This window comes from Pyxicephalus adspersus, chromosome 12 (genome assembly GCF_032062135.1).
Source record: "Pyxicephalus adspersus chromosome 12, UCB_Pads_2.0, whole genome shotgun sequence".
Taxonomy (NCBI): domain Eukaryota; kingdom Metazoa; phylum Chordata; class Amphibia; order Anura; family Pyxicephalidae; genus Pyxicephalus; species Pyxicephalus adspersus.
Genome location: NC_092869.1, coordinates 11,227,751 through 11,245,733, shown reverse-complemented (window position 1 = coordinate 11,245,733; position 17,983 = coordinate 11,227,751). Strand labels below are relative to the sequence as shown.

Sequence of the window (17,983 nt, the reverse complement as noted above, 5' to 3'; positions counted from 1 at the left end):
AGAGATACCATTGCTGAGCTCTATTTAAAAGCTGAAATTGAATTATAAACAGAACCATTGCAGTATTCGGATGGACCGCTGGAGTCTGGAACCCCAAGCAGAGTGGAAATTACAATCCACCAATGGCCCAGGCGGGGTTATAATGAGGAATGATCAGAATAATATTCCCTGGCAAAGCATAGTTTATCTCTAAGCAAAACTTTTTTTTTTGTGAGTGGTTAGGGTAAGACCCTCTGCCAAGTTTTTTTGCTGTCATTTTACCTCTGAGTAGATTATTCCCTCTATTTTTATTTTATAATATGAGGTCAAAAATTTTAAGGTTGTTCCCGGTATAGGAAAATCTTACAATAAGGACTCCTATTCTGGGGATGGCAATTCAAAAGAGGAATTCTTCCTAATTGGGTAGATTTTCTTCTTGGTACAGGAAATGAATGGAAATCTCACAATGGTACAGACAGCAGAAAAAAAAATCTGTTGGGTTTATTCATTCTGTTGTATCTAAAAAAAAGCTTGACTAAAGATATATTATATTATCCTGAATGCTTTACAAAGTTAGATTATTTGATCTCTGTTATATAATTGGGGAGGATTTGTTCATACAGAGGTCCACTAGAAAGCAGAAACACTTTCGGGGGATATCTGAGCCTGGATAGCCTGTGTAGTAAAATAAGTGACAACCACCTAGTCTCCTAAAAACAAACAATTCCTTCATTTAAAGATGACAAATGTACAATTTTGTATTTCCTATGGGTAGGATGCACTAAGCTCTGAAAATCTATTCATTTATGTAACTGATAAAAATATAGATGAAAGTCTTTTAACATTTTATTCATTATTTAAGCCCCTTGTTTATAAGGGCTCTTTATAAAAAAAAAACATTCACTCAAAGATTCCCTCGGAATTTTCTAGGTCCATGTGTTTCAATACCAGTAATTGATTCCCACCATGGAATGTTTGAGTGAATAGGAGTCCTCATTGTATGGGGTTTTGGCCAGTTTTCACCATAATGCACAAGTATGCACAACATATTTTCATATTATAGGTCTCTTACCATGTAAAATGATATCTTCCACCACTGCAACCTTCACGATCGTCCTCATCGCTCATCTTTACTTTCTTCCCTAACAGTCTTTGGCCATCTACATTTCCCAGGCTGGGATGACCAAAAGTCTGCAAACGCATGGGGAAATTATTGATCCTGCCACCCCTAAATGCAAACAGACACGAACGCAATAAAAACAGTTTCTTCTACCATAAATATTGATCCACTATCTCTCTTTCACTCTTTTTTAGTTTTAGCTGTCTTCTTCCAGTTTGATTTGTTAGTTTTCTGGTTTCCCTAAATTTCTGATTGTGTCTTAGAAATCTGAATTTCCCTGTAATGATGTAATGTAAACATGTAATGTAAGGAAAATGAGGCAGAAGTGTGTGAATGTGCTGAATCTATGTATTTCCTAATTTATTAAAAAAAATATGCTGATGATCATAATGTGACATTTACGCTAAACTTGTGATCAGAAACTATTCATCTACAGTATATAAAATAATTGATATCAAAGTAGTGTGTATGGGGCCCAATCACTTATGTTTATGTAGCTGCCTATGATATTTTTTAGTAGTGCAGATCGCTTCAAAAGTAATGATCAGAATGACATTTATTTTAATTGTGGCTTATGGAGGCTTATGAACCATTGCTTCTGTTTTCTAAAATGATCTAATTATTGCAACCATTGAGATTAGATTTATAATCTATTACTGTAATGCACACAGGTTGCAATTATTAGTGTTTAAGCTTTTAATTTAATGTGTTGGTAAAGTGTTTGAGATAAGGTGCAGTAAGTAGGTAAATCAGTAGTAGCAAAGAGATTTGATCATCAGCATTGCTTGCTGATCTAGTTGGATCCTCCCCAAGCGCCATCATAAGCAGATATTTGTTATGTCTAACACTGCTGAGGTCTGCGTAGCCTGGAACAACGTTCATGTTGTGTAGTACATACATGTGTAAATACGGACTGCGGGCTTGATTTAATAAATCTCTCCAAGACTGAAGAGGATACCCTTTCATCAGCATGAAGCTGAGTGATCCAGCAAGTCTGGAATGGATTTCTTAAAAGTAATTTGCTCTTTGTCAGCAAATGTTTTCGGTCCTGGACCACAGCCATTCCAGGTTTGCTGGATCACCCAGATTCACTGATAAAAGTGTATCCTCTCCAGCCTTGTAGAGCTTTAAGAAATCAGACCCTGTATGTGCTATTTGATATTGAATCAGCAATAATTTGATTTCTTCTCTATACCATCTTTAAAATGTGGAATAAATTGGGGTAAGCATAGAACATCTGGCAGCAATGGCAGACCTCTCATTTCCACTGCAAGTCTGCACGCTTCTGGGCAGTACGGTGGCTCAGTGGTTAGCACTGTGGTGGCATTTGCAGCGCTAGGTCCCAGGTTTGAAACTCCGCGAGGACACTATCTGCATGGAGTTTGTAGGTTCTCCTTGTGTTTGCTTGTTATTCCTCCGGGTACCAAAAACATGCAGTTAGGTTAATGGGCTTCCCCCAAAATTGACCTTGGACTACATTAATGACATTTGACTATTGTAGGGACATTGGATTCTGAGCTCCTTTGAGGGACAGCTAGTGACATGACTAAGGACTTTGTACAGCGCTGTGTAATATGTTAGCACTATATAAATATGCGTAATATAATATTATTACCATCATCTAGTGACTGATCTATGTGGCCTAGTGTGAAGTTTTAACAAAGTCTGACATGTCTCATCATATTAGGAGCCCTTGCCTTCCCATTTGTGTCCATTCTTCACATCAGTGTCCTTTTCTGAGTGTGAGCCCCATTAACACTCAGAGCCTTCCCATTATATCAGAGTCCTCTCCTCCATAGTTAGAGTCCCCCTTTATATCTCGGACCTACAGGACCTGTTGATGTAATGTATAATATATTGTAGATTCTCCTGCTGGTTGTTTATAACATTGGGTAACCGGTGGCATTAGGATTGTGTGTGAGCTGCTGCAGGTCCATGCTGGTGGAGGACTGAACAGGCCCAGCCAATGGCCCCGAGAAGGGCAATAAGGGGCTCTCTGGATGTAGAGCTCCAGTCACTATCACAACCAGGCTGACCCCTGTCCCTCTGCCAATTCTGGTCAAGTTTTTACTGCAGTTGATCCCGTTGTAGTATTGTACTATTATTTCTGGCTGTTATGTCTCTGCAACACAGCACTTCTTATTCAGTAAAATGGAGAAGGGTCAGGTTAATAATATTTCCAGTCTCCTGTTCTTCTGACAAATACTAGTGGTCCAAAAAAAAAAAAAACAAACATAAAAAATATTCACTTTTTTTATTTTATTGACCTCCCTTTGCTTTGATCACAGCACGCATTAGCATTTATGTTCATTCAGAGTTATATTATTCGCTCCTAAGATCTTGTTTGAGGATTAGATAGTCAGATTGCTGGGCACATCTCAAGGATCAATGTGTGAAAATTCTGTCTCATCCCCAATGAATCCTGGCATTGACATCTTGGAATATTCCTGTGCCAAACCTGGTCTTTAAAGTAGTCAGCTGACTTCATTTTCTGGGCATATGAAGTTACTGAACCCCACATCGTAACTGGCCTAGGGTCTTTTTTTTTTTTTTTACCCAGGCAGTGTATCGTGTTATTATTATTAATAATAACAAACAGTATTTATATATCGGCAACATATTACACCACTGTACATTAAATAGGGGTTGCAAATGGCAGACAGATACAGACAGTGACACAGGAGGAGGAGAGGACCCTGTCCTGAAGAGCACATGGACAGGGTGTGAGGTTAAATCAGCACAACACATAACAGACTGCAATAAAAACTTGTCAGATGAATTTCCTGATGTCAGGTCTGCACAATAAATTGATTTGTCTGCAGCTGGGGTTTGCTGCTCCGTAAGTTGTTCTGAAGGAAATATTTGGCTAATGCTGCCACCTTGTGGTTATTTTTTGGTATTTCAGCAAATCACTTTTTCCTATAAATTGGTTATACTTTGCTTCTAAACTCCAGTAAAACACAAATGTAATTAAAGTAATTAATATTAATCCTGTTCCAGATGCAACGCATGGCAGAGGGATTTTTATCCCCAACTAATTTCAGACCTGTAAAAACTAATATATAGCTGACAATCATAGTGATCACCAGAAAATGGCTTGCATTCTTTCTGCAGAAATAATGGTACCAGGGGCACCATCAGAAATGTCTGGGCTCCATATTAAGTAAACTTTCTGCCCCCCCATGTCCAAAATTTCCAGCATTGACAAACCCAAGTCCAGGGTCTGAACTATATGCAGAAAGGGAGCCAGGTGCAAGTAGAAGGCATGGTTGGACAAAGTAACAAAGTTGTAGGAGGAAGGGGGTGTTATTTCTATGTTTGACATAAGGGGAGCATTAATGATTTCAGAAAGTGACCCGAGCCATAAGGGGGTATTGCTGAGTATTAGTGATTTTACAAAGAGTCCAAAGAAGGGGGTGTTAGGTATTTCTATGTTTGGCGAGTCATTAGGACCAATCGCTGGGAGCCCTGCAGGAAAACTCGTTCCTCCCTTGGGGAGCACTCCGCCTGTATAAATCTTTCTGTATTTTACTCCTAATCTGTGATTCAGTATAAAAGTAAAAACAACTCAGACAGCTGACTTATACCAGAATCGGACATATGTAATAATAGGTTACAGAAACATATAAACTGCCAAAATAATGGTAAATCCATTAAGCTGGTTTTAGAATTGATCCCTGACAATCCCAGCAGTTTACCCCTGGCTCACAGTGCCTGAGTTACCTGCACTGTGTAAAGAAATAGAGATTGGCTTGTTCTGTATGACTTCCTATTAGGTCTCCTGTGGATGGAGGTGAGGAGGTAATATAGAAATATTTTCCAGGCAGTTAATACTAGAAGCACATATTAGTGACTGTATATTAACACAACATGCGATTAGGTTAATTGGCTTCCCCGGAAATAACCTTGGACTGTATTAATGACATATGATGATGGTAGGACATTAGATTGTGAGCCCCTTTATAGCACAGCTAGTCACATGACTATGGACGCCGTACAGCGCTGATCAAAGGACCTCTTGAGAATAATTGAGGGTTGCATAAGACAGTTGTCCTTATAAGGTTCCAAGTTTTGGGACATTTATCATATTTTTGTAGTCTAGTTCTCAAAGTCAGGATGATAGGAAGCTCCTCACTGAAAATGCTGTATTTTGTTTAGGAACTACCAGTGCTTACAGAGGTTTGTCACATTTGGAGTATCTGAAATTATTTGGTTCCCACACATTAATAATTCACACAACAAAAGACTGAGGGATTAGCTCAATAAGTGGGACTTTAAAGGCCATCAATACTCAATTTACACACACACACACACACATATATATCAAATAACATATCCTTATTTAATAACATTAGGAACATCACCATTAAAATACATTAAAAATGTGCAACAAACATACCCTGGGGGCATACCCTGCTGATTTTCAACGCCTTGCACGGAATAAATCTGCTTCTTCAGGACAGAAATATCTGATTCCTATGGCACATCAGATCTCACCTAAACCAGAGAGAGGGCAAGGACAGCAGTGTTTTGGACTATAAATCACATTCATTGTTTGTCCTTTCTATAATTCTATTTCTTGATAATGGAATCCTAATTATTTGCCATTATCCATGATTTGAATTTGCTTTATCCTAATCCCACCAAACAACGCTCTTCTCTTTGCAATTAGCTATTATTTCCATCTAGTCTCCTTTGTATCAGGTCACACTGCTTCTTTGGTGCCCCAGTGTCTGGCGTCCCCACGGGGGGGGGGAAGCTAATCCCTCAAAGTCTTTTGTTAGCTGAATCAGGGATGTGGCCATTTGTTAATTAGGAGGTTGGTCATTCCCTAACTATTTTGTTTTTTACAATATGCAAACATTAGGGTGGTGAGGCCTGACCTTTGAGCTACCAATACAAGATACTACTAAAGCTACGTACACACTTCCAATTATTATCGTTGGAAAACCAACGACGAACGATCCTGCACGATATCTACGAACGATCGTATAGCACCGATCCTGCACATAGAGATAACGACACGATCGTTCGTAGATATTGTACACACAATAGATACGATCGTTTGAGCGATAGAGGAACTATGTGCACGACAGGAAAGTGAACGAACGTTCGTTCATTACGCATGCTCAGACCATGGACGATCAACGAACGATCGTACACACGAACGATGTTCAACGATCGTCGTCCAATCCGATCCGCCGGTCCGGTCGTTCGTTTCCAACGACTTTCCTCGTTCGTCGGCGTCGTTGGTTACTTTTTTTACGAACGATTTTTGCCCAATCGATCGTTCGTCGTTCGTTTTGAAGGATAAAAATTGGAAGTGTGTACGCACCTTAAGTCTACAGCAATAAAAAGCCTAATAAAACAGATTTAAGGAAAGCTTTACAGACTAAGACAATAGTTGTAGATGTATAACATTATTTACTGGACTATATTGTCCATCATGGAGGCAATGTTTTCTAAAGATGTCACAATGATGAGGTAAAGGAAGGATCTAAGACTTATAGAATGTCTGGGGCCTAGTTTATTAAAGGTGGGTAGACTTGCACATTGCATGTAAAGATTGTATCCTTTCTGAAACCCTCAGTTTTGCATTATTGTCCTAAATAAAAGTAAATAACTCTAAAAAGTAAAATCCTCATTCATCCCCATGTCCATAAACAATTCGTTCATCCTTCATATGGTGAAGGTTTCCTGAACCTCATGTATGTAACTCTTCCGAATCATTCAAAAACAAAACCTTTTTTTTGTTGAAGTGTCTAATGCTAGTGATGTCAGTCATATTCTAGTGGACTTGTAGCCAAGCTAAAGATATTCAAGTAGTTATATTTTTTTTAGCAGTTAATACGTTATAAATTATGCTCTTACTGACCTTTGTAGCTGTAGGCACTGTAGAGAAATTCATCCTAAAAGTTCACATGAGAAGCAGTGAAGTGCCTCAAGTCCACATTCTGGTCTCAGTGCTTTTTTTATTCTCTTTCTATGCACTTTCTCAATATTTACATTAGATGTTAGAAGGCTGCACAATCACTGATGAATAGAAGAGTGCAAGCGCTCCTTGCACACCCCACACTGATATTCCTAAACCCACACCACCTGCTGGGCAAAAGTGACTTCACACATTATTGTTCTTCCTCACCAACCCATGGGTATGATTTTTTCCCCTCATTGGACAATATTGTCCCCCCCAGAATACTGCTAGACAGTGTTATTTTTCTCAAACCACTCTGGGTAATATTTTTCCACCATCTTTGGATATCATTGTCCCTATCCACTTCTGATAGTTTGTTATCATTTTTGTTGCCACCCCCCATTTTGGAATTGTTTCCCTTACCACCTCCCCTAGGCACTTCTGTCCTTCCTTTCCCCCTATTTGTCCTCCCACCCCTCTGCTGTTCACTACTGTTCCCTTTGCAAGGCCATACTGACTACTACATATTTTCCTCCCACTGAACATCAACAATGGGTATTTCAGCCCCCAACAAATGGTCATCATTTCCATATGCTATACCAGGCTTTATTTTCTTCCACTAACACTGAGCATTCTTCCCCCAACTGATCCCAGGGGATTCTCCCCCAGGGACAACCAAACATTTTTGGGCCTGTGCACTCTAAAGTTGGTAGATATCTAGCATTAGTTTTTATTTATTTATTTTTTTTAGGACAACTGACCAAAGCACAAAACTATCATACTACCGACTTTGAAAAATCTCCAGGAAGGAGCAGAAATAAGTCTTCATTTATTCCATATCTATAATTACTGTAAACATTTCAAATACATATATTATCAGAAATTGTTCTTTATATCAAATGATCATAGTTTGCACTCCAGCTGAAATGTCAGACTCACAATGCTTGCTATTAAAAAGTAAAGATTGATTGGCAAAATCTCTCAGCTTTACCATTTTATATCGGCAGCTGTGTCATCACATTCTATTATATTATATGCTCATCTATTTGGTGGAGCTGGCACATTTTGGGAGATACAGGCTTCTAGATAGATAAGGACAGACATCCAGGGTGAATCATATAGATAGCATTGAGGTATTGGACTGAATGAAGAACTGGCAGTAAAATGATAGACAAATCTTGCTAATATTTTGGGGACCGTTATACCCACCTAAGAACAATGCATGTATTTGAAAGCTGGATTTTATTTCTGTTCAGCCAATCTTGTCACATAGGCACCCCTGCCAGACAGCATAAACACAACTAAGATCTAAGTTAGCTAAGATCACTAACTCACTGTGAATGTTGCTTTTTAGGGCATTATAGAATCTATGTTTTTACTGAACACATAGAACACATTGAAATAAACTGTGTATTTCTAATTACCTCTGGTTCACATTTACAAGTTTAAAAAAAAAAATATTTAATGACTATAAAGGAAAATATTTAAGGAACTATAAAATATGGAACATTGCAATATAGAGCAAGAAATGTTCTGAAATTATCTTGCAAACAATCAGATTGGCTTAAAATCTGTTTAAAAATACAAGTCTATAATGAAGGCACAATGAGGGAATGAGCAGGCTTGTACTGGCAATCCTATTTTAAAGAAACTTATTGTTTATTCACACAGTAATTGAGTCCTATTTCCAACATAGGTCAACCGCACTATTGTATGTTTCAAAATTAAACACACTATATAAATAAGTATTGAAAAACAACAAATCGGGATGTCAAAAGGTGTTTTAACTAACAGAATCTCAAGGCCCCAACGCGTTTCGCCCCTTGGCTTCCTCAGGGGAGATTGATCCCAATGTCCCGACGAAGCCAAGGGGCAAAACGTATCGGGTACTTGAGATTCTGTTCATTAAAACACCTTTTGTCATCCCGATTTGTTGTTTTTAAATACTTATGTATATAGTGTGTTTAATTTTGAAACATACAATAGTGCAGTTGACCTATGTTGGAAATAGGACCCTTTCCCTCATTGTGCCTTCATTATAGACTTATCCAGGCTTGGCAGATATTAACCTTAGTCTATCTAGGAACCCCTATTGGTGGACCCCCCTCCTAAAAAAAAAACCAAGTCATCCTATTTGACCTGTACAGTGTGGAGGTAGAAGAAGTGCAGTGATGTGAATGGAGTCTTTTTATTCATTTTTAACATTCGATGCAGTGGAAATAAAATCACAGTGCCTGAATGTTTGAAGTGAATACATGTACACTTAATTCCACCCTACATCATACTTCTGTATATCAGGGCCACAGAGTACATCATTTCAACTTGAAGAACCATGAAGGCTAAATGACCTACTAGCTTACAATTGCTCCAATGTTAAAAATTTTCCCTGCTGAGGATGGTGTTAATGTGTGAAAGAAAAGATGCCAAAACTGCAAACAAATCCAAAATGTAAAGTTTATTATGAAAATGGTTCCTGCCGGATGAATCAAAAAATTAATTTACATAAAAGACAGCATGTATGATATGTAAGCAGGTCTAGAAAAGTATAAAAAAAGAACCCTTTTTAAAAAAAAAATGAAATTATGTACAGATTTTTTTTTTGCTTTTTAATTTTTTTTTCTCTGCACCATATTAATCTGATGGTTAATGGAAAAATAATGTTTTTCTTATTTTATTATACAACAGATGAGGCACGTTGAGTTAAACTGAGTTAGTCTGTAACACACAAGAAAAAGTATCCGTACTGTTCATTTTTTTTTCTTTTTTTACGTTTTAATATATATATTCTCTCTTTTTAAATGTTTACGTTGGTAACACTGCTGGGTATACTGGTACAATTCTATTTCCTAACAACCCTCCCTTTCATATTTTCAATAATTAATCAAAGTGGCACCAACCTTATAAAGTTCTCATATTAATTTACAGGAAATAGTTAAAAACACAGACACAGTTGTCACAAAAAATAAAAAAATGACCTTTTTTGTCATTTTTGCAAACTGTCAGACAATTTATTTTGAAAGCAGCTGTTAAACTTGATCAATTGAAATAACCAGAAATCTTCAATAGTTTATTATTATTAATAATATTATTTTTTAATTGTTTGACACAACACAAACACTTATTAAAAAAATATTAAAAAAAGGAAAGGAAGAAAAAACGAACAGAAAACAAGATGGAAGACAAAGGGCTAAAACATAAAACCTTGATGTAAGTTTCAGTGTTTTGCAACCACCACGAATGTGCAGGGAGTCATCTTTTTGACTCGTTCCAGATGCGCAGTATCGGGTTCTGGATTGAAAGCCAACCTTCTGACAGAGAAGCAGGGCTGGTATCACTGTCCTAACCCTTTCCCTGAAGGAAGACACAGAAGGCAATGGTAGAGGAGGCTTAAAGGTTGCAGTTGATAATTGATCCCTTCCTACATTCCCCTTACTGAAAAGATAGGAGGTAGAGCCAATGCTTAGGTCTGGCTTAATTTTCCGAATGCAGCAAGAGACAGCGAGGGACATTGGCTTGGGACATTGAAAGATTACGTCCCTGGCTAAATCACTCATCAAATGTTGCTGGATGATTGTAAGGCACCCCAATTACTCTAGGAGTCCATGTCATGCCTGGATTTCTGGAATGCAGATAAAGTGGCTACCAGCTGGCATTGGCTGCAGTGGTGAGTATTGATCTAATGGCTTTAAGAACTCCAAAGTAGCCATGAAGGCCTGGACAGAATGTAGGAGCTACTTCCATGTTGCGACTAGTGAGCCTCCTCTATACACAGTAAATGCAAATAAACACTGGGCTTCTAATATGTCTAAATAACTACTTTATGGGTCCAGCTTGTGTAATACGGAATGGACGCCATTCTTCAAGCTGGAATAAAAGAAGAAGCAAACCATCCCTTCCTTGCACAAAGCAAGTAGGGGGCCCCTTGAACATGTTTCATTGCTGGTTTATGTAGGAAAAAGACAGACATGAGACAGAGGTAAAAATTACAGAACAGTCATTTAGACAGAGTACTGAAATTTCACAACAGTAAAAGCGATAGCAAAAATGAAAACAAAGAAAGAGCCAAGTTACCCATAGGGTGTACCAACAGTGAAAGCAGCGTTGCCACTATACAAACATCCACGAGCCCCCCAGGTACCACCGATTCACTGACACACAGGGAGTAAAGAACGTGACAGACCCAGACTACAGTTTTAAAAGCACAGAGAAAGACAACAGATATAAACACTCACATTAGCTTAGAATATACTGCATATTGTAACACACGTTGAAATTGGAATGAGACAGCTAAAAAGACACTTGGAAATGGTTCTTTTTTTTTCTTTTTTTTTAAACTTTCTTAGATTTGTGTTTTTTCTTTTTTTTTTTTGTAACACACTAAGCAACACATTACAAAGTCTCACACCTGGTAATAGATGTTTCACGGATAAGCTGCCAAACAGACTGGAAGTAGGAAACAGAAACCCATTAGTCCATGAAACGTCACACTTTTGGTTTCTAATGACTCAGTTTTTTGTTTTTTTCCCCTTCTGATTTCTGGTGGCCAAAACAAAACCAATATCTGCACTTTGTTTTTATTCTGCAATGTAGTTTTTTTTCAATAATATTTCCCCCTTTCTCCTTAAAAAATTTGGGGGAGACTTTTTGAGTGTTATAAAAAAAAAGTTATATTTGCTAGTCGTGGCCAGAATTTTGATGCTAGACTTTAAATCCATCAAAGTGCGTTAGACTAAGAGTAGAAATGTTAGAAGAAATGATAAGAAAATAACAAAAAAAAACGTTAGGATGGTTTTTATGTTTCTTTCATTTTTTTTTAACCCTCCACTTACTGTAAACTATAACAGGTAGACACAGTGCTGGTAAGGACACGCAACATGTAACAGCAAAAACATGATGGGTCAGTAAAGTGTTTTGTGCAATAAAAAGAGTCCACAAAGTAACCCACTGTATACACATCATACTGCCACAATCCTTGTTTTGCTTGGAAAAAATTACCTGGCTTATGAAGTTGAAATGAGCCGCAATGGCTTATGCCCAAACAGGGCCAATCACATCAGCGGTCTACATTCCCATGTTTTAAGCCTCTCTTGATAGCAAAAATAGCTATGATGTGTGTGTGTGAACTTAAAAAAATCCCTGCTCTATGTCCCTTATCTAACAAAGTATTAATAACATATCTAATGTATTAGGAAATGGTTTATTTCCCTAGAGCTAAATTCAACTCAGATCAAGATTATGGAAGTTAAATCAGTAAATATAAAAATTAAAGTGTGCACATTTTCCCCCCTCCTCTGCTACTTTATTCCTTCTTACTGTTTTATTCATTCCATCCAATGATGCCACATACTCCGTGCTTATCCCTCATCCTGAATTTTCCCCTCAAGAACAGCTTACAGTCTTCCCACCCTCTTGGTCTGATCTTTCCAGCTCTTTCTCTTATTAGCATCTTCACCGCCTGCCCATTTGTCAGTTGTTCTCTGTCGTTTCCTTATAACTCCATTAGTGATTTCATAAAGCTCCTTCAGATGCTGTTGCTCGTATAGTAACTAAAGCCAAAGTGCTCCTAGTAGGTGGTCTGCCAGCTCTTTGGAAAAGACCCACCAGCTATTCCTTCCTTGTGGGCCTGGGGATCCCCTTCTGTTCTTGCAGAATACACACACCAGAACCCAAAGACTCCTTTCCATGAGCTCGAAACCTAGAAAAGTGCTTTGATACTGCCAAGTTCTCACTGTTTACAGATCGCTATACTATTGCAAACTCCTTGTTGTAAAACTTATTTTAAGCTGTGGCTTGGCACCAAGATCTGGTTAATGTATTCTATATGGCGTTGGATTTAGCAGGTGGTCAATTGGGATACAGAAAGTGGCACAAACATCCTGTGTCCTGGTGACAATTATTATACGTGTTCGTATGTGTTTATAATAATAAACATGGCTGCTGAAATATGCAACCCGAAATATCAAATTATGTCAATGTTCTAGTGATGATCTTTGCAGACAGTTGACAAATAATTAAGTCTATAGATTTTCATGGGTAAATGGGTGAGCGGGAATTATCTAACTGCCCTTTTAATTACATTTGAGCCATGCAAAGTGCTCCAAAACCTTGTAACCTCGGACCATCGGGTTTATAACAAATGCAGAACCGAGGTGGTGAGAGGTAGGTATTAAGAGGTGCAGATTCTGGCAGCACCATTCATTTGTTGGATAAAAAGTTAGAATAAACTATTTTACAGATATCCCATTATAGTCTGGCCATTACTGTGTATTCTAGGCTTGTGATGACATTTAAAAATATTCTGATGGTTGAGGACAGATATACAGTCTAGTAGGCCCATAAGGAGAGGATAGAGGTGCAAAGAGGTACTTTTCTTCGGAGTCATCGTCTGGCAGTGCTTAGTGTTACGGGTATACTGATACTGTTAATCACTGCATACGTGAACCTTGTACCATCTGTACATGTATCAAGTATTTGTGTATATATTAAACAGCATCAACAGACTTTAAGAACTGTGCCTGAACAGGACTCAGAAAGGGAGAACTTCAGTCTTAGCAGATGGTGAGGTGCATTCCTTGTCTCATAGCCTGACATAAGTTGCAAGGTCTAATATAGCAGTAGTTAGGCCCTGTTACTAGAACACTGTTCTTTTTAGCCCTTTCCCGTACCACTAACTTCTACCTTTATGTAAGTATGGTTTGCCATCGCTATAGCACCTGGATTCAGATAATTCTGTAAAATCTTGAAAGCTGCTACTTCACACAATTCTAAGAGAATACAAACAGCTATGCCTAGGAATCTGCCTGAAGCCACCTATGATGACAGTCTTTTGAATCCGGTATGAATCCGGAGTATAGAGCTCTCTTTCCTGCAAGTGACAAGTGTAAGAAACATCTTTAAACGTACACATACATGAACCTTGAAAATACAAGGCATCTTGGTGCATCAATATGCAGCTGTCTTGATAACTGTTTTAATCACTTTGTAACTCTGTTGTGGGCTTATGGGAGGCTAAAAACACTTTCAGGATCCAGTAGTACAGGTTGAGTTAACTCTTTTCCTGCCAGAGTGGTGTGCAGTGCATTGACCCTTTTGGCAGTTTAAGAGTTAACAGGTCTAAGTTCTAGCAGCAGAGGGAGAGGCCCCAAAAGAAAGGAAAATTAAGTACTACACAAAATGCCATGTCTTAGTATTTTGGCAGTGACTGGGTAAGCAGTAAAAATAAGACCATACAAAGTTCTGGGGGTCAAAAATGGGGGGAATCTAGGTGTGAGTCAAAGTGCTGGAATACTTTAGGTTGTATAGGATCAGAACGCAGCCGTTGCCCCCAACTCTAAGTGACGGCACAACGGGCACAGTGCGAGCGGTCCCCAGGAGAGGCATCTGCCAACTAAGCCAAAGCCGCAAAAGGGGTCTGTTGAAGCAAAAATTGTGCAGCCCTGCTATAATTATGAGGTGCGGAAGACGGGGCTACTGGTCCCAGAATGCTTTGGGAAAAGGTATTCACAAGTACAACTTATGAGGAAAACCTCCTATTGCGGCCTTGGGTTAGGAAGCAGTGGAGGAGACATTGGGTGGCCAGGCTTAGCTGCCCCTAAGACCAATATATAGCCACCTACATTCTGCATCACATAATAATGTCTTTCCCTGCTCTCTGCAGTCTGTTCATTTTTCTCCTCCTCATTCTCTCAACTTTTCATTTTTCTCCTTTGTTTTTTTAGTCCTCTTTACGTTCTAGAGTCTGTGCTGCATGGATACCATTGCTGTACACCGGAAATGGGAGGGAGGAGAAAATCCCCTCAGCTGTAGTGAAGACACTGGCAGCAGGCACCTGGGTAAGACCAGCACCTGACACAGCTCCTCCAAATGGGCCAGACATGTTAAGTCGGTGTACATGATGGTACAGCATCTCCATTGGGGTCTTGGGGTCCAAACCAAAACCAGGGCCATTTACATCAACAAAGTTCACAGGATGGGCATTTGGCAGTAGGTTGCCTTGCATGGCCAGAGTCACCTCAGCTGGAGCATAACGAATGGTGCCTGTAGTGTACACCCTTTGTCCACTGCTTCCTGTAGCTGCAAGGGTTCCTGCCACACGGTGAACAAGAGGAAGGACCACATTGCCTGCCTGAAGCCTCTGTAGTGCTTCCAGCTCACCTGCATACAGAAGGGAGTTTGACGGACCACTTGTTTGGGGAGGTTTTTCCCGAGGAGAGGCAGACAGAGGAGGTGAAAGAGGGTCAGAGTTGACAGGGCCTAAGCCCCCTGAGGATCCAGAGTATTGCGCTTTGCTGCGTCCAGCTCCCTCAGCCCCACCTGGGGGTGTGAGAACAGAGTCTGGTATAGAAACATGGAGGGCTGGAGGGGCAGCAGCAGAGGAAGATGGAGAGGGGGAGAAATGATCGCCTCCTGTAGGAGGCTTGGTCATACTATAAGGGGATTCATTTCGTGAGATCTCTCGATTAGGTGGGAAGTTCCAAATACTGCTGTCATTATCAAAGTTGATAGGCTCTGACATTTCTGTCTTGATCTTTAGCACAGATGAAGATGAAGGACAGCTTCCAGTTGGAGGAGGGGTGGAAGGGAGCAATCTTGGGGGATCACCCAATGTGGTTTCCAGCCCACCAGGACTTGATCCTCCAGAGAGACGTCTCCTACGTCCTCCACATGGCCCCAAACCCTTTCTCCTTCGCCTTTTCCTTCTTTGATGTCTGCTTAGAACACCAGTAACACGCACACTTGTGTCGTCTTCTTCCTCCTCCTCTTCCCCACTCTCAGAGTCTTTGGCACTATCAGAGCTCAAAGATTCAGGGCCACGCAGATCCGTTTCACTCTCTGTGTACCGTTCTACTTTAATATGCATAGGGCCCAATGCTCCAAGAGCTCCAATAGCCCCTAATGCACTCAACCCCCCTTGTTCTATCTCCTCTTCTGCTTTCCTCACTTCACAGTCTTCGCTTTCTTCACTTTCTTCGCTGCAAGCATCACTTGAGCTGTTGGCCTCTTCGTCACAGTTCATGTCTGGGTCAGAGTGGGGTCCTGGCTGCTTATGATCAGGCTCTGGGTCTTCACTTTGCTCAGAAAGGTTCCCTTTTCCGTCTGATTTCGGATTATCATTATCCTCTGTAAGGAACAACAACATTTTGAATCATTATCTTGTTAAACATTATTTTATTCCGACAAAACAAACAACACTGTTTTCAGTACCAGTATTATTGCATGGTGCTGAAGGGTTTTTCATGTCTTTCATTATGCTAAAGGATAATTCCATTTTCTGAATAGAATGGTTCTCCCTGAACTTCTCCCAGCCCCTTTCCTTCTTTCCAATCACCACTTCATGCATGTTAGACACCAGTGCTGGTGTTGTCTCCATTCCCATATAGGCCTGGCTATTCACAAAATGAACAGCTTCATCACAAGAAAAAACCCTGCTAATATTGTCTTCCTAGAATAACCGGAAGCTAAAATACAAGCCTAGCTGTTTGATTCCAACCATAAATATGGCTCGTCTTGGTTTTCAAAATAAGAAAAAAGGATAATGTTCCAAATATGCATAATAGCTAAAAATTCAAGTACATTGGCTTATGTATACTAATATGATAAAAATCAATACAATACATCAATACAAAAATAGCAGATAACTAAGAAATGTTAAAAAAATGAAACTGCATGTAAACACTGGTTAGAGTACATGAGGGAGAAAAGTTTTTATTTGATGCTGTTTTTGTCCCAATAGGGAGATTTCTATTCACTTCCTGCCCCAGAGAAACAACAGCAAGTAATAGAAAATATTTACATAAATGTTGCTAGAAAAGGGGGGCCCCACATGGAAGATTTACCCTCACCTCCTAATCTAGTGACAGCGTGAGATGTTAAGCTACTTACCCTGTTGGTTGTACATATAAAACAGTAGGGAGAGCATCCATTGATTATTAGGACTCCCCACTGATTTATAATAACCTCAGAGGAAGAGGGGACAGAGCTGGGCAGTAAATCATCGTTAGTCATTCGTTTAGACATGTGTGCAAAACTTGTCGTTAGAAAACAAACGACTAATGACAGATCAACGATTATGCACGATTATATTTGAATGATCGTATTGTGCACAATTCTGTACATGCGGTAACGATACGATTGTTCAAATATAATCCACCAATATTGTACACATGCTAGATAAAATCGTTTGAACAATGCAGGAAGTCACATGTAAAGGAGAAAGTGTACTGCGGAACCATCCACAGTCACTGAATGACCGTATACACAATAGATTGCAAACAATCGTCGTCCAATCAGATCCACCAGGATGGTCGTTCGTTTCCAGCGACAATCCTTGTTCATCAGCGTTGTTGTGCACTTTTTTTGTTGATAATTATCGGAACGGTCGTTAGTTTCCAACGATAATTATTGCACGTGTGTACGTAGCTTTAGATGTATAGTAAACTAAACAATGTCAGGTAAACAATTGTCTCCCTGATAACCCCCTGACATAGCTATTGTGATCCAGCCTGATGAATTACTGCCCAGCTCTGTCCCCTTTTCCTCTGAGGTTAATATAAATCAGTAGGGAGTCCTAACAATCAATGGATGCTCTCTCTACTGTTTAACATGTACAACCAACAGGGAATTTTTGTTATTGTAAACAGCAGAGAGCAATCTCATTGGCTGCTAGTTGTTTTGGAGCTCGTCCCATTGATTTACATTGCACGGTGCTGGGGGTTTTGTCTGGTAGATTTACAGTTGTTCTGGACTGTGATAGATTTTAAGTTTTTATTAAATCTAACGTATAACTGAAATATTGAACAGTGTATGACAGCGCTGGAATAAGGGCTAGGATAAGTAGAATGGGAAGGCAACTTCATTTAAAAATGTTTATTTAGCTGTCTTAATTTTACAGAATAAAATAAAACTATATTTACAGTCATTCCTACAGTGCCCCATACTAAACCTAATCAAGCATATGAATGTAAGTCAAA

At 39.3% G+C, this 17,983-nt stretch overlaps 1 protein-coding gene across 4 annotated transcripts in view; it reads right to left on the bottom strand.

The window, feature by feature from the left end:
* Positions 1 to 9,430: 9,430 nt before the first annotated feature.
* Positions 9,431 to 17,983, bottom strand: part of NPAS3 (neuronal PAS domain protein 3) — a 298,073-nt gene continuing 289,520 nt past the window's right edge. For all 4 annotated transcript variants that reach the window (XM_072427890.1, XM_072427891.1, XM_072427892.1 and 1 more), the window contains one exon: positions 9,431 to 16,133. In XM_072427890.1, coding sequence (XP_072283991.1) covers positions 14,728 to 16,133 — 1,406 coding nt within the window. In that variant the 3' untranslated portion in view covers positions 9,431 to 14,727. The remainder of the gene's footprint in view (positions 16,134 to 17,983) is intronic.